The sequence below is a fragment of the Lepidochelys kempii genome, chromosome 14, assembly GCF_965140265.1.
Source record: "Lepidochelys kempii isolate rLepKem1 chromosome 14, rLepKem1.hap2, whole genome shotgun sequence".
Taxonomy (NCBI): Eukaryota; Metazoa; Chordata; order Testudines; family Cheloniidae; genus Lepidochelys; species Lepidochelys kempii.
In genome coordinates, this window is record NC_133269.1 from 36,556,511 (window position 1) to 36,582,670 (window position 26,160).

Here is a 26,160-nt window from a genome sequence, read left to right on the forward strand (position 1 = left end):
AGTGCCAAATTCAGGGCAGACAGTTACAACCCAGGGCACAAACCCCCTCATTGCTTGTCAGTTCTAAACTTAGATTTCACCAACCAACTGCACCGAGTGCAAACTCCTCAGGCACTTTAACAGCCTTGACAGAGTCCCCTACACTCCCCTCCTTGGCTGCGCCGGTCTGTCCTGCCACCCAGGTGAGCGTATCTGTGGTGCACGACCCCTTACGCCAAGAATCACAGCGATATTCAGGTTACTCCGGACTTCCCCCAGGTCATTTGCACTTTAGGTCTCACACCAAAGACGATGCTTGTAGCCAATCCTATAGTGAACTACTGTATAGGAAGATTTGTTAAATAGGAAAAGGAAATGAGAGTTATTTACAAGGTTAAAGCAAGAAAACAGACCCATGAATGAGTCACAGTCTTAGGTTTCAAAAGGTGATACAGGCTTCTCTCAGCAGCAAGCTGTATTTGACCTTTAGGGCTATCCCAGGCTAAGCAGCTGGGGATCTCTTGCTAATGCCTAGAAACACCCTGCCCCAAGTGTGCAAGCAGCACAGAGATCCCTAGTTCCTTTTGTTTGAGGTTTTTATCCCCCTCCTGCCATCTTTGCTCTGAGTTGCAAACTCAATCCATTTGCATGACTCATCTTCATCGGGAGGAGAGCAGAACAATAAGAGTCTCTAGTCCTTTTGTTGATGGTTTCTCAATCCAGTTGTCAGGAGTTTCCAGTTGCAATATGCACCCATAGCCCACCCGGTATTAGGGTGACCAGATGTCCGGATTTTATAGGGACAGTCCCATTATTTGGGGCTTTGTCTTTACCCCTCCCCACCCCACATCCCCTCTCCTGATTTTTCACACGTGCCATCTGGTCACCCTATCTGGTACTGATCGGTCTCCTTTTTCAGGAGAGGCTTAATGTCTGTGGGAGAGCAACTCTTCACACTCATGATCGTCCCTCTCCTGTGTGGTGATTCATGCTCACTACAACCACTCAAATGTTAAATTACGATATGGAACAGACATTGCAGGGGAGATTAATGCAGGCAGCAACTGACAAGCATTCAGAGTCAAACATTAAACACTTCCATATAATTCTAGTACCCATTTTATCAATATTAACCCAGAAGGGAGCCAGACTGATTCCAGCTGTGTATGTTAGTGTCCTACTGAGACAGGGGGGACCTTGGCATGAGGTAGCACTTGGTCTGCCAGCATCACAGTGAGTGCCACAGTTTACTTACACAGTGGGTTAACAAGAATTTCATTTGCTAGATTTTAAGTTGCTCATCTTTAAATTTTGTTGTATGTCCCCCTTGTTCTTGGAGTAATGGGCAGGGAAAACAGAAGTTCCCCATTCTACCATCTCCGAGTTTCTGCAGAAAGAGGAGTGACAAGAACCTCCGCTGAGGATCCTGAGGCCACTGAACCCTCAGAAACAAGAGCTCATCACTTCCCGTTTGGGTTGTCCTGTGGTTTCAGGTGAGCACCATCTTCCTGACTGCATTTCTATACCACCTTCCAAACAGGGGCATGAATGTGATTTGTGAATATTAGAGGGTCAAGATGGGTGAGGTAATATCTTTTATTGGACCAGATTCTGGTGGTGAACGAGAGAAGCTTTTGAGCAACACAGAGCTCTTTGACAGGTGAATATTAACAGTTTTAACCTCACTTTCCCACTGCAGTGCCAGTCAGCATTCATAGCACAATTTCACAGAGATGGAGCATGAGATCCATATCTTGAGACAGGTCCTCAGTGGAGGATCTGCCCCACTGACACAAAAGAAGCGACTTTGATTTACACCAGCTGAGGATCCAGCTCAGTGTGAGCCCCAAGCATAGAATCATAGAACTGGACGGGACCTCGAGAGGTCATCTAGTCCAATCCCCTGCACTCATGGCAGGACTGAGTATTATCCAGACCATCCCTGACAGGTGTTTGTCTAACCTGCTCTTTAAAATCTCCAATGATGGAGATTGCACAACCTTCCTAGGCAATTTATTCCAGTGCTTAACCACCCTGACAGTTAGGAAGTTTATCCTAATGTCCAACCTAAACCTCCCTTGCTGCAATTTAAGCCCATTGCTTCTTGTCCTACCCTCAGAGGTTAAGGAGAACAAATTTTTCTCCCTTCTCCTTGTAACAACTTTTTATGTACATGAAAAGTGTTATGCCCCCTCTCCGTCTTCTCTTCTCCAAACTAAACCACCCCAATTTTTTCAATCTACACTCACAGGTCATGTTTTCTAGACCTTTAATCATTTTTGTTGTTCTTCTCTGGACTTCCTTCAATTTGTCCACATCTTTCCTGAAATGTGGCACCCAGAACCTGACACAATACTCCAGTTGAGTCCTAATCAGCACGGAATAGAGCAGAAGAATTACAACACTCCTGCTAATATATCACAGAATTATGTTTGCTTTTTTTGCAACAGTGTTACACTGTTGACTCATATTTAGCTTGTGATCCACTATGACCCCCCAGATCTCTTTCTGCAGTACTCCTTCCTAGGCAGTTATTTCCCATTTTGTATGTGTGCAACTGATTGTTCGTTCTTAAGTGGAGTACTTTGCATTTGTCCTCATTGAATTTCATCCAAGCATAGAATCATAGAACTGGAAGGGACCTCGAGAGGTCATCTAGTCCATTCCCCTGCACTCAAAACAGGACTACGGATTATGTACACCATCCCTGACAGGTGCTTGTTCAACCTGCTCTTAAAAATCTCCAATGATGGAGATTTCACAACCTTGCAAGGCAATTTATTCCAGTGCTTAACCACCCTGACAGTTAGGAAGTTTTTCCTAATGTCCAACCTAAACCGCTCTTGCTGCAATTTAAGTCCATTGCTTCTTGTCCTATCCTCAGAGGTGTTCAGATCGTTTGTCCAGATCATTTTGAATTTTAATCCTATCTTCCAAAGCACTTGCAAACCCTTCCAGCTTGGTATCATCCGCAAACTTTATAAGTGTACTCTCTCTGCCATTATCTAAATCGTTGATGAAGATATTGAACAGAACCAGACCCAGGACCTATCCCTGCAGGACCCTCTTGTTATGCCCTTCCAGCATGACTGTGAACCACTGATAACTCCTCTCTGGGAATGGTTTTCCAACCAGTTATGCACCCACCTTATAGTAGCTCCATCTAGGTTGTATTTCCCTAGTTTGTATGAGAAGGTCATATGAGACAGTATCAAAAGCCTTACTAAAGCCAAGATATACCACAGCTACCGCTTCCCCCCCTATCCACAAGGCTTGTTACCCTGTCAAAGAAAGCTATCAGGTTGGTTTGACATGATTTGTTCTTGACAAATCCATGCTGACTGTTTCTTATCACCTCATTATCTTCTAGGTGTTTGCAAATTGATTGCTTAATTATTTGCTCCATTACCTTTCCGGGTACAGAAGTTAAGCTGACTGATCTGTAATTCCCCAGGTTGTCCTTATTTCCCTTTTTAAAGATGGGCACTATATTTTCCCTTTTCCAGTCTTCTGGAATGTCTCCGGCCATCCATGACTTTTAATGGGGTGGTGATACAGTCTTACTAACCCGGATCACACATGCCAGATTGTTTCTAGACTCTGAGTTCAGGGACAGCATATCCCCCACCCTCACCACCCCAGTGCCTTTCTTGCTCCTGTATTATCATCCCACATTCATTATGGATGTGGAAGGTCACTCCACCAGTTAGGGTTGCACATCAGCCTGGTTTTACCCCTTCCTAAGATCCACCCTCCAAAGAGCTGTATTTTTTTACTGCTACATAGCTAATGTCAGGAAACAGAAAAGGCACTGCCAGTCCCTCACCACATCACCATCACCACCACAGGAACTAAGGGAGAATTTACTTCACTTCATAAATTATGCTAAACTGATCTCTTGTGTGGGGGTGAAAATTGTTCCTTTTCCTACAGGGAAATGAAAGGCTGAATATACCAGGATATATTGTTAGATTTATTTCCATTAATTATAACACAAGACTGGTGCCTAAGGACACTAGACTGCATTGGAGATCTCAGTACAAGATTTCAGTTGATGTATTTATTGATTTTGACTCCTAAGGCATGGCATGATTCTGGCCATTGTCAGAAGTGAAATACAGCATTTAAGTATCATTGTTAAGCTCTGGTATGTCACTACATGGGATTTGATATGACAGAACAGATCATTTCTCTATCAGTAATTGGCCACCATGGAAACGGGCTGTTATAGCAGTCATTGGTATTCATGTAGACCACCCTCTTCCCCATCAGAGCGAAGTTCTGTCCTCAGACTGAGACCCATAGAATACCAGGGTGGAAGGGACCTCAGGTGGTCACCTAGTCCAACCTCCTGCTCAAAGCAGGACCAATCCCCAACTAAATCATCTACTTTTTTTTTAATTTTGCCCCAGATCCCTAAATGGCCCCTTCAAGGATTGAACTCACAACCCAGGGTTTAGCAGGCCAATGCTCAAACCACTGAGCTATCCTTCCCCCCGCAAAAGGAATAGTGATGAAGTGAGCTGTAGCTCACGAAAGCTTATGCTCAAATAAATTTGTTCGTTTCTAAGGTGCCACAAGTACTCCTTTTCTTTTTGCAAATACAGACTAACACGGCTGCTACTCTGAAACCTGTTTCCACCCTGTTTCCACTCCTGGCACTTTCCTCTGAAATCTATATTTAGTCTTAACATTTCAGCCTTTAACCAGGAGAGGAAGGGGAGTTTCTGAATATTTATGGAATTAATTCATGAGATTTGATTAACTTTGAACTCCATGTCCTTCTGATTCAATCACACAGATTTATTGTTCCTAGACTCAACCCATGGCAGACTGGAGAAACCAAACAGCCATCACAGAATTCTTCCTCCTGGGATTTGGGGAGCTCCCTGACCTACAAATTCTTCTCTTCCTGATATTCCTAGTGATGTACATGGCAACCGTGTCCGGGAACACCCTCATCATGGTGCTTATTGTGGCTGATCAGCACCTTCACACCCCCATGTACTTCTTCCTGGGGAATTTGTCCTGCATAGAGACCTGCTACACCACAACCATCCTGCCCCGGATGCTGGCCAGTCTCCTGACTGGGGACAGAACCATTTCAGTCAGTGGCTGCATCACACAACTGTATTTCTTTGGGTCTCTGGTAGGTATGGAATGCTGTCTCCTAGCAGCGATGTCTTATGATCGCTATTTAGCGATATGTAAACCCCTGCATTATTCAACTCTTATGAATACCAGGTTTTGCCTCCATTTGGCTGCTGGCTCCTGGTTAAATGGTTTTTTGGCTCTTACCATCTTGGTCTTATTCCTATCACAGTTAATATTCTGTGGCCCAAATGAAATTGACCATTTCTATTGTGATGCCATTCCACTGATAGAGCTCTCCTGCAGTGACACCCACCAGGTCATATTGATGGATTTCATACTATCCTGTGTATTCACCCTGCCTCCATTCCTACTAACCCTGATGTCCTACATGTGCATCATCGCCACCATCCTGAGAATCCCTTCCACCACCAGGAGGCAAAAGGCCTTTTCCACCTGCTCCTCTCACCTCATTGTGGTGACAATTTTCTATGGAACCCTAATGATTGTGTACCTGCTACCGAAACGTGATACACTGAGAGACCTAAACAAAGTGGTCTCTCTTTGCTACACGGTCCTAACTCCCCTGGTAAACCCCCTCATCTACAGCCTGAGAAACAGAGAGGTCAAAGAAGCCTTGAGCAAAGCAGTCAGTAAATGTGGCTTTCACAGAAATGTGCAGATACACCTAGATAATAACATAGCCTGAGGTTTTCAAAGCTGCCTGGGTGATTTCAGCAATCAGCCCCCATTAAAATTAAGTTGAAAAGTCCCAGTTAAAATCTCAGCACTCAGTGTTGTCCATTTTAGTGGAAGAACCAGGGAGGGAAAACTATGTTTCGATCATGGAGTTTTTAACTGGGTACTAGGCAGAGTGGAGACAAAATTTTAACCGACTTTTATATCTGTAAAAAAGCCATTTTTGATCAAAATAAATGTTTGGAGAATAAAAATACTAACTCCTGGTGCAGCATATGTGGGGACATAAACCTGGGAAATCTGCCACCTCTGAAATTGTGCTTATTGCCAGCATAGCCCTCTGCAAACCAACCACCTTTACTGTGCTCACACTGGCCAGATGCAAACAACCAGGCCACAGCAGTGACCTCTGGACACTTCACCAGGAGCAGAGTTATAGCCTTTCTTGCCCTTCTACTTTGGCTGCTGTAAGAATCCCTCTAGGCAAACCTTAAGTTACAAAAAGACACAAAATGGTCGAGGTGGCAACATGTTGTAAGGGTGAGACCATTGAGTCTGTGTTCATCTATGCAAATTGGTGAGGATTTTTATCAAGCCTTCCCCACGAAAGGGGGTGTAGGGTTTGGGAGGATTTTGCGGGGGGAATCGTAGAGTCATAGAATATCAGGGTTGGAAGGGACCTCAAGAGGTCATCTAGTCCAACCCCCTGCTCAAAGCAGGACTGATCCCCGACTAAATCATCCCAGCCAGGGCTTTGTCAAGCCTGACCTTAAAAACTTCTAGGGAAGGAGATTCCACCACCGCCCTAGGAAACACATTCCAGTGTTTCACCACCCTCCTAGTGAAAAAGTTTTTCGTAATATCCAACCTAAATCTCTTCCACTGCAACTTGAGACCATTACTCCTTGTTCTGTCATCTGCTACCACTGAGAACAGTCTAGAGCCATCCTCTTTGAAATCCCCTTTCAGGTAGTTGAAAGCAGCTATCAAATCCCCCCTCATTCTTCTCTTCTGAAGACTAAACATCCCCAGTTTCCTCAGCCTCTCCTCATAAGTCATGTGTTCCAGTCCCCTAATCATTTTTGTTGCCCTCCGCTGGACTCTTTCCAATTTTTCCACATCCTTCTTGTAGCGGGGGGCCCAAAACTGGACACAGTACTCCAGATGAGGCCTCACCAATGTTGAATAGAGGGGAATGATCACGTCCCTCGATCTGTTGGCAATGCCCCTACGTATACATCCCAAAATGCCATTGGCCTTCTTGGCAACAAGGGCACACTGTTGACTCATATCCAGCTTCTTGTCCACTGTCACCCCTAGGTCCTTTTCTGCGGAACTGCTGCCTAGCCATTCGGTCCCTAGTCTGTAGCGGTACATGGGATTCTTCCGTCCTAAGTGCAGGACTCTGCACTTGTCCTTGTTGAACCTCATCAGATTTCTTTTGGCCCAATGCTCCAATTTGTCTAGGTCCCTCTGTATCCTAGCCCTACCCTCCAGCGTATCTACCTCTCCTCCCAGTTTAGTGTCATCTGCAAACTTGCTGAGGGTGCAATCCACACCATCCTCCAGATCATTTATGAAGATATTGAACAAAACCGGCCCCAGGACCGACCCCTGGGGCACTCCACTTGATACCAGCTGCCAACTAGACATGGAGCCATTGATCACTACCCGTTGAGCCCGACAATCTAGCCAGCTTTCTATCCACCTTATAGTCCATTCATCCAGCCCATACTTCTTGAACTTGCTGGCAAGAATACTGTGGGAGACCGTGTCAAAAGCTTTGCTAAAGTCAAGGAACAACACGTCCACTGCTTTCCCCTCATCCACAGAGCCAGTTATCTCGTCATAGAAGGCAATTAGATTTGTCAGGCATGACTTGCCTTTGGTGAATCCATGCTGACTGTTCCTGATCACTTTCCTCTCCTCTAAGTGCTTCACAATTGATTCCTTGAGGACCTGCTCCATGATTTTTCCAGGGACTGACGTGAGGCTGACTGGCCTGTAGTTCCCTGGATCCTCCTTTTTCCCTTTTTAAAAGATGGGCACTACATTAGCCTTTTTCCAGTCATCTGGGACCTCCCCCGAGCGCCATGAGTTTTCAAAGATAATGGCCAATGGCTCTGCAATCACATCCGCCAACTCCTTTAGCACTCTTGGATGCAACGCATCCGGCCCCATGGACTTGTGCTCATCCAGCTTTTCTAAATAGTCCCTGTCATAAATATAAAGGAAAGGGTAAACTCCTTTGAAATCCCTCCTGGCCAGAGGAAAAACTCCTCTCACCTGTAAAGGGTTAAGAAGCTAAAGGTAACCTCGCTGGCACCTGACCAAAATGACCAATGAGGAGACAAGATACTTTCAAAAGCTGGGAGGAGGGAGAGAAACAAAGGGTCTGTGTGTCTGTCTATGTTCTGTCTTGGCCGGGGATAGACCAGGAATGGAGTCTTAGAACTTTTAGTAAGTAATCTAGCTAGGTATGTGTTAGATTATGATTTCTTTAAATGGCTGAGAAAAGAACTGTGCTGAATAGAATAACTATTTCTGTCTGTGTATCTTTTTTGTAACTTAAGGTTTTGCCTAGAGGGGTTCTCTATGTTTTTGAATCTAATTACCCTGTAATGTATCTACCATCCTGATTTTACAGGGGGAATTTCTTTATTTCTATTTACTTCTATTTTTATTAAAAGTCTTGTAAGAAAACTGAATGCTTTTTTCATTGTTCTCAGATCCAAGGGTTTGGGTCTGTGGTCACCTATGCAAATTGGTGAGGCTTTTTATTCAACATTTCCCAGGAAAGGGGGGGTGCAAGTATTGGGAGGATTGTTCATTGTTCTTAAGATCCAAGGGCCTGGGTCTGTAGTCACCTAGGCAAATTGGTGAGGTTTTTTACCAAACCTTGTCCAGGACGTGGGGTGCAAGGTTTTGGGAAGTATTTTGGGGGGAAAGACGTTTCCAAACAGCTCTTCCCCAGTAACCAGTATTTGTTTGGTGGTGGTAGCAGCCAATCCAAGGACAAAGGGTGGAATATTTTGTACCTTGGGGAAGTTTTGACCTAAGCTGGTAAGATAAGCTTAGGAGGTTTTTCATGCAGGTCCCCACATCTGTACCCTAGCGTTCAGAGTGGGGGAGGAACCTTGACACAGGTAAATGACATGTCTGGTTTCCGCCTTAGGGCTCTGAATGGCCGATGGGAATGCTCCGGTGTTAGCCACATTCTGACTCTCGCCTTGGTTTTATCAAAACCAATCTTTTTAGAACCGAAGTCTCCTGACTCAAACAGCACAGAAATAAAGTCACGGAGGGGAATCACACAACAAAGCCCGTTGCCAACTGTGTCCACATATCTATTCAGGGGACACCATCACAGGGCCTAATAACATCAGCCACACTATCAGAGGCTCGTTCACCTGCACATCCACCAATGTGATATATGCCATCATGTGCCAGCAATGCCCCTCTGCCATGTACATTGGTCAAACTGGACAGTCTCTACGTAAAAGAATAAATGGACACAAATCAGATGTCAAGAATTATAACATTCATAAACCAGTCGGAGAACACTTCAATCTCTCTGGTCACGCAATTACAGACATGAAGGTCGCTATCTTACAACAAAAAAACTTCAAATCCAGACTCCAGCGAGAAACTGCTGAATTGGAATTAATTTGCAAATTGGATATTATTAATTTAGGCTTAAATAGAGACTGGGAGTGGCTAAGTCATTATGCAAGGTAGCCTATTTCCCCTTGTTTTTTCCTACCCCCCCCCCCAGACGTTCTGGTTAAACTTGGATTTATGCTGGAAATGGCCGACCTTGATTATCATACACATTGTAGAGAGAGTGGTGAGTTTGGATGAGCAGGAGAGTGAGTTTGTGTGTGTGTGTTTTGGGGGGTGGGGGTGGGGGGTGAGACCTTGATGATTATACACATTGTAAAGAGAGTGGTCACTTTGGATGGGCTATTACCAGCAGGAGAGTGAGTTTGTGTGTGGGAGGGGGGGCGGAGGGTGAGAAAACCTGGATTTGTGCTGGAAATGGCCCAACTTGATTATCATACACATTGTAAGGAGTGTGATCACTTTAGATAAGCTATTACCAGCAGGAGAGTGGGGTGGGAGGAGGTATTGTTTCATGGTCTCTGTGTATATAATGTCTTCTGCAGTTTCCACAGTATGCATCTGATGAAGTGAGCTGTAGCTCACGAAAGCTTATGCTCAAATAAATTGGTTAGTCTCTAAGGTGCCACAAGTACTCCTTTTCTTTTTCTGAAACCTGTGATTAAAAGATAGCACCTAACCTGCTCTGATGCTATTGTAAATCCCCAAAGGCGCCTTTCTCCTTCTTTAGGTGCTTAAACCCTTTGTAATCCTGGGCCTGTGTCTATCTTGTTAACTTCCAAGGAAATCCTGGAAATATGGGTTCTAGTCCCATTTACCTCCTGTATGTCCTTTGGCAACATTGAGATAGACTGGCTTTAACTGGTGGTCCAACTCTGAGCCTAAAGGTGCTGGTGTGCATAACATATCAACTGTGGCTGTCAGCTGTGCTGCTTATTCAATTTTGACCTTCCAGTAATTATCCCTTTGACACAGAAACAAACCCAGTTTCAAGAGAAAAAATGGTTTTGAAATTATGCTATTATTGAACAGTATTAGTGTTCCCCTCCCTTGTTTAAAGCTCCATTCCAAATTAGAGATGTTTGGAAATTTAGATTTTTTTTGTAGTAGTAGGAAAATGAGTTTTTTGTAGGAAAATGAGTTTTTGAACTAAACAAAAATGTTCAGGGAAAGTATCTCCTATACTCAGATATTTTGTTTTGTTTTTTTGAAATCTGCAAATCCCAATATGCTTTGGTTTGCAATGTGCAATTTCCAGTTTACAGTAGTTTTTAGCTGAAAAGAAATTAGTTGTTGCTTGCTAAACCCTGCAAACATTTCTGATTTCTGATGCAAAGTCATTGTCCCCCTTCTTTTTCTCTGACTGGATCTAGATGTCTGACTAGACTGAGAGTTAATTCCTTAAAGAGTTCAAATTGTAATTTATATTTCGGTTCTTACATTCTGCTAAAAAGAAATCTGACAGGCTCTAGCTGTTTGATAATAAAAGTCTTTAAAAGTTCCAATTACAATTCATATCTCTATTATTAAATTTGTCTGTATATTAATACCTTCACGTGTAGAATTGAAAGCAAAAATGTAGTCTGTTGGTCTTTGTGGATTTTTTCCCAACATGCGATGCTTTTGATCCTCCAGCACCAGGATTCTTTGGTCATCTCTCTCTTATGCCCCCATCACTGTATTATCCAGCAGCAGTTTTCATGTCCCTTCGCTGGATTTCCTAAGTCTCTCTGCAGTTCCTAGTAGACAGGGATCCACTCCACAGAGGGGTGCTCCCTGCTCCCCTCCTTGGACAGGCTTGGCTGGGAGACGAAGGACTAAATGGGATCAGAGACTGAAAACTCCTCCCAGCTCTAGAGCTGATCCTGTCTTGTGCAGGGTTCAGATATTGTCACAGCCCAGGATGTCCCTACTCTGGGCTAAATAGTTGAATCCGGTCTCCAAGGCTTTACGCCCAGCTCTGATCTCACCTCTGGAGCAAACCACCCTGACAACCTGCCCAACTCTAACCCCACAGAGGGAGAACAGTACCCACCCTTTATCTCACTTGATGGCAGCATCCCTGGAAGGACCCTTGGCTAAAAACAAGGCAGGGCAGAGGCCCAAAGCATGTCCCAAGGTGTTTGTAGAATGAATCATAGAATGAATGAATCATAGAATCTCAGGGCTGGAAGGGACTAAAACAGCGATTTCTAACAGAGACACATGATCCACAATGGCGAAGAGCCTTGTCGCACCAGAATCTCAGCTGGCCTGGAATAGCCTGTTCCTTCATTAACATCATGTAATCACTTCTGGGGGAGCAGAGACTTTTTTTCCCTCCTGCATTGTATCAGCAGCTCTTGGGATGCCTCTGCTAGAGGAACCCACAGCTCAGGCTGCCTTGTCTGACTGAAGTCAGTCACCAAGAGGTACCCAGAGGTGAAGACTAAAAACTAAGGGCCAGGTCATGGGCTTGTGTAAATTGTTACACTTCCATTGAGTTCATGGTAGTTTGGCCTATTTACGCCAACTGGGAATCTGGGCCTTGGATTTCCGTCGAGCGATGTCAATTTACATCAGCTGGGGATCTAGCCCATTACACAGTTATAAATCCATATTTTTTGCCTGCCAATGTGATCCGAAGCTGATTCAAAAGTTCTGAACCCGTCTGCACTTTCTTAGCTCTTTGCCCCATGGGTTTAATTACAAGTGTAACTTTTATTGGTGGCGAAGAATGGTTCAGTCCCACTAGGGATAGAACTTTGGAGGAATTCAGTGTTGCACAGTTTTCAAGTATCTCATCTTCAACTTCTGTTGGGATGAATGGCCCAAATCTTTCTTTCTTTCTTTCTTTCTTTCTTTCTTTCTTTCTTTCTTTCTTTCTTTCTTTCTTTCTTTCTTTCTCAGCCATTACATTAATTTTTCTCTTACTACAGACAGCACTAAACTAAAAAGCTCAATGGGCTGCAGATGCAACGCTGCATGACTTTTAAAAAATATTGAATTCACATTGATCGCCCAGCAGGTGTAAATTGGTTGTAGCTCCTTTGGAGTCAATGGGCCCTGCTGCCTATTCTGCAGAGTGTTAATCGCCCACTTCATGTTAATTGCCCACTTCATTTTAAATGGTCTCCTACAATATGTGTGATCCCCTTATGCATAACAATCTGTCCCACCTTGTACTGATCTTGGACACTATGGTTATCTTCTCCAGACCAGAGGAAGAGCTCTGTGAAGCACGAAAGCTTGTCCCATCCACCAACAGAAGTTGGTCCAATAAAAAATGATACCTCACCTTCTTTGTCTCTCTCAAAATCTTGAAAAGTCTTGCAGGATGGGAAACCCATTTCCCACCCAGCTGCATTCTTCAGGTATTCTTCCCTGCTCTGTGCCTGGTTACCCTGTAGATCGAGATAACAATACAACTTAGCTGTAGATCTCAAAGTGATTTATCAAGCCGGGTCAGGATCATCATCCTCATTTTTCAGAGTGTACAGAGAGGGGAAGTGACTGGCTAGAGGTCACACAGCAACTTTGAGGAATATAACCAGGGTGTCATGAGTCCCAGTCCCTTCGGGTATGTCTAGACGGGGATAAAAGCCCTGTGGCATGGCTTCGGCAGGCCTGGGTCATCTGACTCGGGGTTGCAGAGCTTGGACTGTGGGGCTAAAAATTGCTGTGTAGGGTCCTAGAGCTCGGGCTCCAGCCTGGGTCCGAATGTCTACACAGCAATTTTTCAGCCCCGGAGCCCAAGCCCCATGAGCTCAAGTCGGAGGATCCAGGCCAGCCATGGGTTTATTAATCCCTGTGAAGGCATACCTGAGTAATGTCGCTCCCTCTGGTCACGTAGCAATTGTGACACTGACAGGCCAGCTCAGGTCAGAGCAATAGGCCGATTCACTTGTGTGTTGTTAGGGCTTCCCCTACCCTCCCTTGGTTCTTGTCATGCAGACAGAAAGCAGGTAGCCAGTGTCCAAACTGCCGGCAATGCATAACCCCAGCTCTTTACACCAACAGAGCTTCCTCTCCCTCCTCCTTTGTAGTGGGCTTAATTATACCTGTAGTGTACGCCCCGGTACCCTGAACCCTGGTACCACCCTTGCAATTTATGGTCATATTCCGTTTTGGAGGGTCTTGAGTCTGGGGGCTTCGGTACCACCTCTTTTGTACCCCATGGGAGGGGTAGGGAGTGAAGTTATGCACCGGTCAGGGTTCCCTTTTTGATTGGTTTTTAGTGTTCCTTATAGCTTCCCCCATCTCCCTGGCCCCCCAAACTGGTTACTTGACCTTGTCTTGGGAGAGGAGTCAGGCAGCCGTCAATTATACACGGTATATCAAACTCCCGCCATATCCAGCAACACTGGAACCCTATTTCTTATCTTTTCTCTTTGTATTGCAAAACCCCCATCTGTAGGCAGAAGCAACACACGGTGGTGTCCCCCCAGCCCCTTGTTCACATATGTTGATAAGGGTATAAGACACAAACAATTCTATTTTAAAAACCTCAAAATTCAAGTGGGCAAACAAAACCCAAAATTCTATCTCAGGCAAATAAACAGGACTACATACTATATTACCATCACTAATGTATGACTATCAAAGAAATGTTAAGTGTACTAATTCACTCAAGTGTTTAGTTCAAAGGAAATGGGAATGATATTGCCTTCACTTATCTGTAACCCGTTGCATGCTATCCCTTTACATTATGTATATCCCTCTGCTTAATTAACCCTAGATCAAAAGTGTGAATTTACTTGATGTGTGAACTTCATGAAAACTAAGGAAGGATTGTTGTCTGCTGTTACATTGCAATTTACATCGCATGTATCCCGGTAATTACGTTTGCTCATCAAATGCGATTGGAGCCTTGGAAATGTAAATGAAGAACATGCTACCTTCAAAGCATGGGTCATTGTGTTGCACAAATGGAAATCCACAGACCCAGTCTGCGTTGAGTCATCAGAGGAAAAACCCATGCTGTGATGGAAACACTTGCCAGATTGCTTTCCGGGGAAGACAGCTGTAAGAATGGATCCAGGGAATGGTTCTGTCTCTCTGAGCTGTTTGGACACTTTCAGGGAACATTCCAGATGCAAGCAATGTGCCAGCAATGCCCCTCTGCCATGTACATTGGTCAAACTGGACAGTCTCTACGTAAAAGAATAAATGGACATAAATCAGATGTCAAGAATTATAACATTCATAAACCAGTCGAAGAATACTTTGATCTCTCTGGTCATGCGATTACAGACATGAAAGTTGCTATATTACAACAAAAAAGCTTCAAAAACAGACTCCAACGAGAGACTGCCGAATTGGAATTAATTTGCAAACTGGATACAATTAACTTAGGCTTGAATAGAGACTTAGAATGGATGGGTCATTACACAAAGTAAAACTATTTCCCCATGTTTGTTTATTTCTTACCCCCCACCCCCCCCGACACTGTTCCTCAGTTAAAAGAAAAGGAGTACTTGTGGCACCTTAGAGACTAACCAATTTATTAGAGCATAAGCTTTCGTGAGCTACAGCTCACTTCCTCAGATGCATATCGTGGAAACTGCAGCAGACTTTATATATACACAGAGAATATGAAACAATACCTCCTCCCACCCCACTGTCCTGCTGGTAATAGCTTATCTAAAGTGATCATCAGGTGGGCCATTACCAGCACAAATCCAGGTTTTCTGGGTGAGAGTTGTTCCTGTTAACTGCTTGAAATGGCCCACCTAGATTATCACTACAAAAAGTTTCCCCCCTTCTTGTTAACTGCTGGAAATGGCTCACCTTGATTATCACTACAAAAAGTTTCCCCCTCCTTCCCCCCACCCCGCTCTCCTGCTGGTAATAGCTCATCTTAATTGATCAGTCTCCTTACAGGTTTGGTTTTTTGGTTTGGTTTTTTTCTCATGTTCTCTGTGTGTATATATATGTCCTCACTGTGTTTTCCACTAAATGCATCCGATGAAGTGAGCTGTAGCTCACGAAAGTTTATGCTCAAATAAATTGGTTAGTCTCTAAGGTGCCACCAGTACTCCTCTTCTTTTTTTGAATACAGACTAGCATGGCTGCTACTCTGAAACCTGAAAAGATGCAAGACAGAGATCCCCAAAGTTATCTTGGGTAACCCTGAGAGACTTATGGAAAACTAGCAGATACCACATCTCTGCTGTCACTTTGGACTGACAAACTTGGACTGTCCAAACCTGTTAATGTATTTTACGTGCTTTAAACTCTCAATAACTTTCATTTCTTTTCTTAGCTAATAAAACTTTAGTTAGTTTACTAGAGAAATTTGCTGCCAGCATCGCCTTTGATGTGAGATCAAGAGTATCCATTGACCTGGGATAAGTGACTGACCCTTTGGGGTTGGGAGTAACCCAATATAATGTGATTCTTTGTTTTAATAACCTTTTATCACAAAGTCCAGTTTATCTGGTTGGTAAAAGTGGCTGGAGATCCTAGGGGACTGTCTGTGACTCCATGGTAATACTAATATAGTGATCCAGGAGTTCACATTTATTACTGGCTTGGTGAAATCTAATTACCACCAGTCATACCACCAGTTTGGGGTGTCTGCCCTGTGTTCTGACCGTCTGACCTGCGATTGGCACTCATGGTTGTGAGCCGTTCCAGACAGCGTGACAGCAATGACTGAGGAAGAATGGTCCAGGTGGTCTGGACGCTAACATGGAACCTGAGAGACCCAGCTCAGCTACCTGCTTTGCCATGGGTTTCCTGTGTGATCTTGGGCACGTCATTCTGTCCGGACAACAGTTCCCATCTATAACATGGATATAATAGTACTGCCCTGCCTTGTAGGGTTGCGGGGAGGATAAATATATTAAAGAGTTAGTGGTTAAAACAGAGGTGGTTGGAAACTTTGTTTCCTCATGAAAATTTTGTGGTTTTTTGTTAAAGAAAATCCCCAACATTTCTCAAAACTGAACTTTTTTGTCTGAAAATTGTCAAAAAACATTAAGCTAAATTAAATTAAATTAAATGAAAAATACAATTTTCAGGCAAAACTATTTGTTTTTCCAGTTTTCATTTCTTTAAATGAAAAACAGAAAATGTTCAAGGAAAGTGAAGACTTTCTGTGAAAATTTTGTTTGGTGAAGCCTGCAATTTATACTTCGGAAAACATCGTGATGGAATGCAGTCATGGCAGCCATATGGACACTTTAGATAGACAGAGATGTGAATAATGGGACTTTTTTTCCTGATCATTGTCAAAGTCAGATTCAAGACTCAGAAGGTTTGTCAGACCACTCTGTTTATTAGCAAAGCACTTTGCCAATGCACCCAGATATGTGTGCCTCTTGCAAAAGCTCAAGCTAACTTATTTAAACAGATAAGCCAAAGCCAATTTAACATAAGAGACAAAAGGAAGCAGAAACTGACAAATATACGTACATATCTTATTTGCATACTAACGTTTACCGATCTCCTACCTCAGTAGGAGCTCTAAGTTAATTAGTTTGATGACCCATTGTCTCACACTCTTTAATGTTTCTCTTCCTGACAACTATATTTCTTTAATGAATTATAATTTCAATATCATTCATTCTACTTTCACATCATCTATAGAGTTGAATTATAACAGTTCCGTCCATTCGAAGCTATCATGAGGCTGATGTCATTCTCAGATTAAATTCATCCATGGGCACCATTTAATTTGATGCCTGAATGGGACCTGAGTTCTTCTGAGCTGGCCTCTGGGCATAAGAAATAAGTTACATTTCATGTTCAGCACTGGATGAGTTGATTTTTCACCTGCTGTGAAGCACCAAGTATTGGCTATTGCCCAGAGCCACCAAGTATGTCAGTGGCAAAACCAAAAACCAAGTCCCGTGAGAGCTGGGTGCATAATACCTTGGAGGACCTGGACCTGGAACAAGTTCTGAACTCCTATCTACTGCACTAACTTCTTTAGACTCCCTTGAAAATAAAAGCCCAAATATGGAATTTTTTGCACCATTCTGGAGTCCTTTCAGGATGCAGAATAAAAGTGACATTTGAAATTGTGGCTCAAAATAATTCTTGCAAATTTTGTTTTAAAATTAAAAAAACAGCAAATACAAACATTGAAGGACTCCTGAAATGAGCTTCACTTGGCATGGGAGGAAATGATGCATTGGAGGCATCACCTTTGAAAGGACTCAGATCTCACTATCTTAGGAGCTGCAGGAAGACAGCAGCTTTTGATGTTTATCCCAGGCTCAGCGGTAAGTCCTTATTAATGTTCACTTCCAAACACACACATGCACAAAATCATATTTTCCCATAAATACGCCATCATGTAACAAAAGTCAGGGTATGCCTCTATGGGCACAAAGCTCTAAAGATTTAGAGCAGGTTGCACAGCGGAGCCAAGAGGCCAGTGAAGAAGCTTGGCAACATGTGACCTCTAGAAGAAGAAGGGGGAATGTCCGGGTTCCAGCAACGCAGACACAGGTAACTAACCGCTTTCATGTTCTCTCCACAGGTACCATTGTGGAGAGTGGACCAGATGATATGTCTGGGGGGAGAAAGCAGAAGGAGACTGCGCTGGTTGGAAGGCATGAGATGCTATGTCCTGAGGTTGGGAGTTCCACGACCACCACTCCCAAGAGAAGGAGGCGGGTGGTGGTGGTCGGGGACTCTCTACTCCGGGGGACTGAGTCATCTATCTGTCGCCCTGACCGGGAAAACCGAGAAGTCTGCCGCTTGCCGGGGGCTAAGATTCGCGATGTGATGGAGAGACTGCCGAGACTCATCAAGCCCTCGGATCGCTACCCCTTCCTGCTTCTCCACGTGGGCACCAATGATACTGCCAAGAATGACCTTGAGTGGATCACTGCAGACTATGTGGCTCTGGGAAGAAGGATAAAGGAGTTTGAGGCGCAAGTGGTGTTCTCGTCCCTCCTCCCAGTGGAAGGAAAAGGCCTGGGTAGGGACCGTCGAATCGTGGAAGTCAATGAATGGCTATGCAGGTGGTGTTGGAGAGAAGGCTTTGGATTCTTTGACCATGGGATGGTGTTCCATGAAGGAGGAGTGCTGGGCAGAGACGGGCTCCACCTTACGAAGAGAGGGAAGAGCATCTTTGTGAGCACGCTAGCTAACCTAGTGAGGAGGGCTTTAAACTAGGTTCACCGGGGGAAGGAGACCAAAGCCCTGAGGTAAGTGGGAAAGCGGGATACCGGGAGGAAGCACAGGCAGGAATGTCTGTGAGGGGAGGGCTCCTGCCTCATACTGAGAATGAGGGGCGATCAGCAGGTTATCTCAAGTGCTTATATACGAATGCACAAAGCCTTGGAAACAAGCAGGGAGAACTGGAGGTCCTGGTGATGTCAAGGAATTATGACGTGATTGGAATAACAGAGACTTGGTGGGATAACTCATATGACTGGAGTACTGTCATGGATGGTTATAAACTGTTCAGGAAGGACAGGCAGGGCAGAAAAGGTGGGGGAGTAGCACTGTATGTAAGGGAGCAGTATGACTGCTCAGAGCTCTGGTACGAAACTGCAGAAAAAGCTGAGTGTCTCTGGATTAAGTTTAGAAGTGTGAGCAACAAGAGTGATGTAGTGGTGGGAGTCTGCTATAGACCACCGGACCAGGGGGATGAGGTGGATGAGGCTTTCTTCCGGCAGCTCACGGAAGCTACTAGATCGCATGCCCTGGTTCTCATGGGTGACTTTAATTTTCCTGATATCTGCTGGGAGAGCAATACAGCGGTGCATAGACAATCCAAGAAGTTTTTGTAAAGCATAGGGGACAATTTCCTGGTGCAAGTGCTAGAGGAGCCAACTGGGGGGAAGCTTTTCTTGACCTGCTGCTCACAAACCGGGAAGAATTAGTAGGGGAAGCAAAAGTGGATGGGAATCTGGGAGGCAGTGACCATGAATTGGCTGAGTTCAGGATCCTGACACAGGGAAGAAAGGTAAGCAGTAGGATATGGACCCTGGACTTCAGGAAAGCAGACTTCGACTCCCTCAGGGAACGGATGTGTAGGATCCCCTGGGGGACTAACATGAAGGGGAAAGGAGTCCAGGAGAGCTGGCTATATTTCAAGGAATCCCTGTTGAGGTTACAGGGACAAACCATCCCGAAGTGTCGAAAGAATAGTAAATATGGCAGCGACCAGCTTGGCTTAACGGTGAAATCCTAGCGGATCTTAAGCATAAAAAAGAAGCTTGCAAGAAGTGGAAGGTTGGACATATGACCAGGGAAGAGTATAAAAATATTGCTCGGGCATGTAGGAATGAAATTAGGAGGGCCAAATCGCACCTGGAGCTGCAGCTAGCAAGAGATGTCAAGAGTAACAAGAATGGTTTCTTCAGATATGTTGGCAACAAGAAGAAAGCCAAGGAAAGTGTGGGCCCCTTAATGAATGAGGGAGGCAACCTAGTGACAGAGGATGTGGAAAAAGCTAATGTACTCAATGCTTTTTTTGCCTCTGTCTTCACGAACAAGGTCAGCTCCCAGACTGCTGCGCTGGGCATCACAACATGGGGAATAGATGGCCAGCCCTCTGTGGAGAAAGAGGTGGTTAGGGACTATTTAGAAAAGCTGGACGTGCACAAGTCCATGGGGCAGGACGAGTTGCATCCGAGAGTGCTAAAGGAACTGGCGGCTGTGATTGCAGAGCCATTGGCCATTATCTTTGAAAACTCGTGGCGAACGGGGGAAGGCCCGGATGACTGGAAAAAGGCTAATGTAGTGCCAATCTTTAAAAAAGGGAAGAAGGAGGATCCTGGGAACTACAGGCCAATCAGCTTCACTTCAGTCCCCGGAAAATCATGGAGCAGGTCCTCAAAGAATCAATCCTGAAGCACTTACATGAGAGGAAAGTGATCAGGAACAGTCAGCATGGATTCACCAAGGGAAGGTCATGCCTGACTAATCTAATCGCCTTCTATGATGAGATTACTGGTTCTGTGGATGAAGGGAAAGCAGTGGATGTATTGTATCTTGACTTTAGCAAAGCTTTTGACACGGTCTCCCCCAGTATTCTTGTCAGCAAGTTAAAGAAGTATGGGCTGGATGAATGCACTATAAGGTGGGTAGAAAGTTGGCTAGATTGTCGGGCTCAACGGGTAGTGATCAATGGCTCCATGTCTAGTTGGCAGCCGGTGTCAAGTGGAGTGCCCCAGGGGTCGGTCCTGGGGCCGGTTTTGTTCAATATCTTCATAAATGATCTGGAGGATGGTGTGGATTGCACTCTCAGAAAATTTGCGGATGATACTAAACTGGGAGGAGTGGTAGATACGCTGGAGGGCAGGGATAGGATACAGAGGGACCTAGACAAATTGGAGGATTGGGCCAAAAGAAATCTGATGAGGTTCAATAAGGATAAGTGCAGGGTCCTGCACTTAGGACGGAAGAACCCAATGCACAGCTACAGACTAGGGACCGAATGGCTAGGCAGCAGTTCTGCGGAAAAGGACCTAGGGGTGACAGTGGACGAGAAGCTGGATATGAGTCAGCAGTGTGCCCTTGTTGCCAAGAAGGCCAATGGCATTTTGGGATGTATAAGTAGGGGCATAGCGAGCAGATCGAGGGACGTGATCGTCCCCCTCTATTCGACATTGGTGAGGCCTCATCTGGAGTACTGTGTCCAGTTTTGGGCCCCACACTACAAGAAGGATGTGGATAAATTGGAAAGAGCCCAGCGAAGGGCAACAAAAATTATTAGGGGTCTGGAACACATGACTTATGAGGAGAGGCTGAGGGAACTGGGATTGTTTAGTCTGCGGAAGAGAAGAATGAGGGAGGATTTGATAGCTGCTTTCAACTGCCTGAGAGGTGGTTCCAGAGAGGATGGTTCTAGACTATTCTCAGTGGTGGAAGAGGACAGGACAAGGAGTAATGGTCTCAAGTTGCAGTGGGGGAGGTTTAGGTTGCATATTAGGAAAAATTTTTTCACTAGGAGGGTGGTGAAACACTGGAATGCGTTGCCTAGGGAGGTGGTGGAATCTCCTTCCTTAGAAGTTTTTAAGGTCAGGCTTGACAAAGCCCTGGCTGGGATGATTTAATTGGGGATGGGTCCTGCTTTTGAGCAGGGTGTTGGACTAGATGACCTCCTGAGGTCCCTTCCAACCCTGATATTCTATGATTCTATGATTCTATGTACCCATAGAAACACACGCACAATAATCCACAGTCATAACACTCATGTAGTCACGCAATATTTTTCACTAATAAACACACAATATTGTGTATTCACAAACACAACAATAATGCACACTTGCACACCAGAAGAAGCACTGACAACACACACAAAAGTTACGCAATATTTTTCGCCATAAACACATGATTTTGTACATTCTCATGGACACACACGAACAGAAAACTCACATGCACATTGATTGCAACTCAGGTATACACTCACAATAATGTCCACTGACAACACCACACATGTGAGCAGTGTACTTGACTAGCAAACACACACTGAAAGCAATGTCTCAGTACATTGCACTTATCATGTAATCTCACAAAAAGAAACACATAAGACAGATCGACACTAGAAACTTTCACCATCATAACAATGTCAGCTTGGAAGTGTGATTTTTTGGGCAACATTTCTATGCTGGTAAAACCCCTCGTGTAAACATGGTAAAACCAGCTTACAAATGCTTCTGCGGTGTGGCTTGTTTCTCTCAGAGAACCAGTGTAAGTAATACCAGCAAAACTACTAGTCCATTTACAGTAGGAGAGTTTGTTTGTATTGCTATATCAGCAAAACTTTTCCAGTGTAGACCTGGCTCTACCTTGTCTCGCTAGACATTCTCCCTCTTTTTCTCATATAAACACACACACACTTACACACACACAGATTCTCCTCCATTTACAGCCACTGGGTAAAATTATCATCCCTCACCCAGTTATTTAGGTACCAAAATCTTATTTTCAAACGTGACTTTGGCACTTCTACATATAATACGGCCCTATTTTTAAAGGTATTTAGGTGCCTATGGAGGATTACCTAAAGAACCTAGATGCTTAATACCTATAGAAATCCATGGGTGTTAAGTGATAAGATGTTTTTGAAGATCTCACAACGCACCTAAATACCTTTAAAAATCTGGCCTGAGTGACTAAGGCATGTTGCACTTGTCACAGAAGTGTTTCTGCAAATGTTACCCCTCGCCATGAGGCAGCCACCAGGCAGAGGCAGATCCGATTGCTCACGATAGTGAGGTATTGCAGCAGGTATGAGATGCCATTTCGAAGTCTGAGGACATGATATCAAAGAAGAAGAACTCCATGCTGTCCATCAGGCAGTGGAAGTAGCCCTGGGCATGGTAGCTAAGGAAGGAACTCATCTCCTGATTGCTCACCATGGGGATGACCATGCTGGTGAGCAGGACGTCCAGGAGGGAGAGGCTGGTGAGGAAGCGGCACACTGTACTGGTGAGTTTGGAGAAGAAGACCCAGAGATTCTGGCTTTGGGATAAACTGTTATTTCACGTTAATCATCCAGAACCCAGAAAGGGAGAATAATTCCAGTGCACCAATTGCAGGGCTTTATTTGATTGGGAAAGGAGAGTACCTTGCACAGTGTCAGGGTCTGACACCAGTTTGGGGTTATCCTTAAGCCCTATCCATAGCCCTAACCCATAACCAACAGGGACTTAAGTATAAGTTTTTCTTTAAACCTTCAATGGGGCCACTCATGTGTTTGGACCAGATCCTCAGCTGGCGTAAATTCTCAGAGATCTATTGACTTCAACAGAGCGATGACAATTTAAACCAGCTGAGAATTAGCCCCTTGGTTTTTCAGGAACCCATGTGTGATATGTTCATTTATTCAGAGAAACAAAACACAGCATGTTTAAAATGTATCCAGTCAAAACATCTGGAAGTCTAAACACCGAGTACTTTTGATGAGCTCTTTGTAAATGAGCGATGGAGTAAGACAGAGTCATAAACCATCTTTGCTAAATAATGTTTAATAACGAGTACTTATAAGAGAATCATGAAGTGGACAAAGACAATCATTAACAGGAAGAAGCACAATAATTTACATCCGTGATTGGTTATCTAGCTAGCTAACGTAATTCACAATTAAAGAGAAATCTGTCATTATGACTAAATGAGGTTGTGTGTTAGGAGAATAAATGATCCTATCTGTCTGTCTCTCTATCTAATCACATGATCTGTTTTTGTCCGTCATATATGTAATGTACAGAACCATGCACAAAGATGGTATTCTAATAGTAACAACTTCTGAGATCCTTTCTCAGCTTGGAAATGAGTAGATCTACATGGGATAGCATATGGAGCACCAGATCAGTGCATGTGACGGCACTTTTCCACTTACATCAAGGCTAGAACAAAATGATCCCAACCAAGTAACTTACACCAGTGTTCATGTCACTGCTGAGTGTAGCCCAGAGACTTTGGGCCAGAACCTCAGAAGTATTAAATTGGTGATGTGAATGTGTTTACTCTACATTGGTGCTGGTTCAGATGAGCTGGGATATCAGACCCTTACATTTCGGTCACACTTACTTTCTCCAGGAGTCTGTCAGCCAATTCTGGATCCTTGTGTAGACAAGCTCTTGGCCAAATCCTAATTTCTTTGAAGTGAGGGGCTAAACCTCAGTGACTTCAATGGGATCCAAACCTGGCCTCATTATCTCAAGTTGGATTTTCTTTAGAAAACATTGGAAAAAGTTTCTCTTCCAAACAGTCTTTGCACCATAGCAAGAATGACACAGCTCTTACACAGAGAAGATGGGTGAGGTAATAACTTTAATTGGACAATCTTCTGTTGGTGAGAGGGACAAGCTTTTGATTTACACAGAGCTCTTCTTCAGGTTAAAATAATAAAAGACAGCTACCTGAGGCTCTTTCTCCCCTAAGACGTCATTCATAATACAATAATATCCCAACAGTATATACATAATCGAGTCAGGAGGAACTTAGCCACGCAGAAACTTCTTTTGCACCCTTTTATCACTATGGGGAGCAAACCTTCAGCTCACTCAGAAAATCCCATCAAAGAGATGACATATGAACACTCTCAGGAGAAGGCAAACATTGAAAATCCTGTCAAACTAAACTCTCACTGTCTCAACAGGCCTTCCCACCTGCAAACCCACCTGGAACAAAGAAACAAATAAAAGCAACAAACAACTCAGCAAAATTAAACTAAAAAACTGACAAACAAAAACCAAAGAACAAATGTGTTGATACCTCAGTCAGAGTTATTATCCTGACAAAGAAGAGCCAGAGAACCCACTAGGAACATTGCTATGGCTAGTGACTATCACATTGAATGGTGGTGTCTAGCAGTAGATAGATAGATAGATAGATTCTGATCTTAATTACATTGATGTAAACCTAGAGTAACTCCAATTTTCTTGGGTTAAATTTGTCTGGATTTTTATGAATGCAAATACCCAATTCTGCATAAAAAGATTGCAAAGTATGTTGTCATGAAGGCAATAATGTCATCAGATGATTCTATTTATAAAGAAACACAGAATGAACTCGCAATCAGTGGAGAAATATAGACATTATATTCTTGCTGAATAACCTCCAACCTATCAGTTTACTCAGTGCACCTTTCATTTCCTTGTTTCTCATGCTGTAGATGATCGGATTCATCATTGGGGGCAACACAGAATAGAGAACAGCCACCAAGAGATTCAGATCTGAGGTCGAGTTGGAGGTTGGTTTCAGGAAGGCAAAGGTGCCCGTGAAAAGGAATAAGGAGACCACAGTGAGGTGAGGGAGGCAGGTGGAGAGGGCTTTATGCTGGCCCTGCTTCGAAGGGATTTTCAGCACTGTTTTGTAGGTCTGAACATACGACACAATTATAAAAGCAAAGCAGATTAAACCTAAAAGCACGTGAAAAGAAATAACAACAATTTCCCTGAGATACGAGTCAGAGCAGGCAAGGTGGAGGAGCTGGGGGATTTCACAGAAGAACTGGTCCACCACGTTGCCTCCACAGAAGGATATTGCAAACGTGTTCCTGGTGTGCACTGCAGAGTAGAGAATAACACTGATCCAGGCACTGGCTGCCATTTGGACGAAAGCTCTCCTGTTCATTACTGTCTCCAAGGGCAATGGTTGGCAGATGGCGATGTATCAATCGTACGGCATGATGGTCAGTAAGGGAAAATTTGCTGAAGCAAAGAATAAGAAAAGAATGATTAGGGTATCTCATCCAGAATAAGAAATCAATTTTGTGTTCATGAGGGAATTGGCCATAGATTTGGGAATGGTGACAGAGATGGAATCAAAGTCTAGAATGGACAGATTCATCAGGAAGAAGTACATGGGGTTGTGAAGGTGGCGGTCAAGGGCTCTGGCTGTGATGATGAGAAGGTTCCCCAGCAGGGATATCAGGTAAAGCAGTAGAAACACCACTGCTTTGTAAAATCTGCAGCTCCCGAACATCAGAGAATCCCTGGAGAAAGAATTCGATCATGGAGGTTTGGTTGGACATTTTCTTCCTCAGTACACTGTGTGATGGCTGTGGAGGGAATGAGAAGGACAATGATCAGGACTAGAGTGACAGAGGGAATGGCCCTGTTTCTCCTTTCCCTAATATCTCATTCTAGGAATGTCAAAGGTACATAGAACTCATCACTTACAATGACTAGGTGTTCTTAGTGCTCCTCACCTCTGACAATCAATCAGTAATATTATCACACTTGTGTAACCTCCTTCATCACTTTACCCAATCTGAGGATTCGGCACAAGGTGTGGCTTGATAAAATGCAGTATGAAGAATAAAATGCCAACACAGCCCCATGTCTTCTGTGTAAGTTCTGTACACCCATTTAC

General features: G+C 44.1%; 2 protein-coding genes and 1 pseudogene across 2 annotated transcripts in view; 2 read left to right on the forward strand and 1 right to left on the reverse strand.

Moving 5' to 3' along the window:
• LOC140898396 (uncharacterized) overlaps positions 1-26,160 on the forward strand; it is a 317,402-nt gene that overhangs the window by 242,700 nt on the left and 48,542 nt on the right. The window lies entirely within an intron of this gene.
• Positions 4,805-10,128, forward strand: LOC140897495 (olfactory receptor 6N1-like). Its single transcript, XM_073310223.1, has 3 exons — positions 4,805-5,723; positions 9,609-9,638; positions 10,121-10,128. Exons 1-3 carry the CDS (start codon positions 4,805-4,807, stop codon positions 10,126-10,128), a joined length of 957 nt encoding a protein of 318 aa, XP_073166324.1.
• Positions 24,862-25,819, reverse strand: LOC140897496 (olfactory receptor 14A16-like; annotated as a pseudogene).

What these genes read in the sequence shown, in the direction of transcription:
- LOC140897495 (XM_073310223.1), top strand. Translation starts at nt 4,805, where the DNA reads ATGGCAGACTGGAGAAACCAAACAGCCATCACAGAATTCTTCCTCCTG. An exon ending in AGCCTTGAGCAAAGCAGTCA is followed by an intron (nt 5,724 to 9,608) that starts GTAAATGTGGCT and finishes TACACATTGTAG; the next exon opens with AGAGAGTGGTGAGTTTGGAT.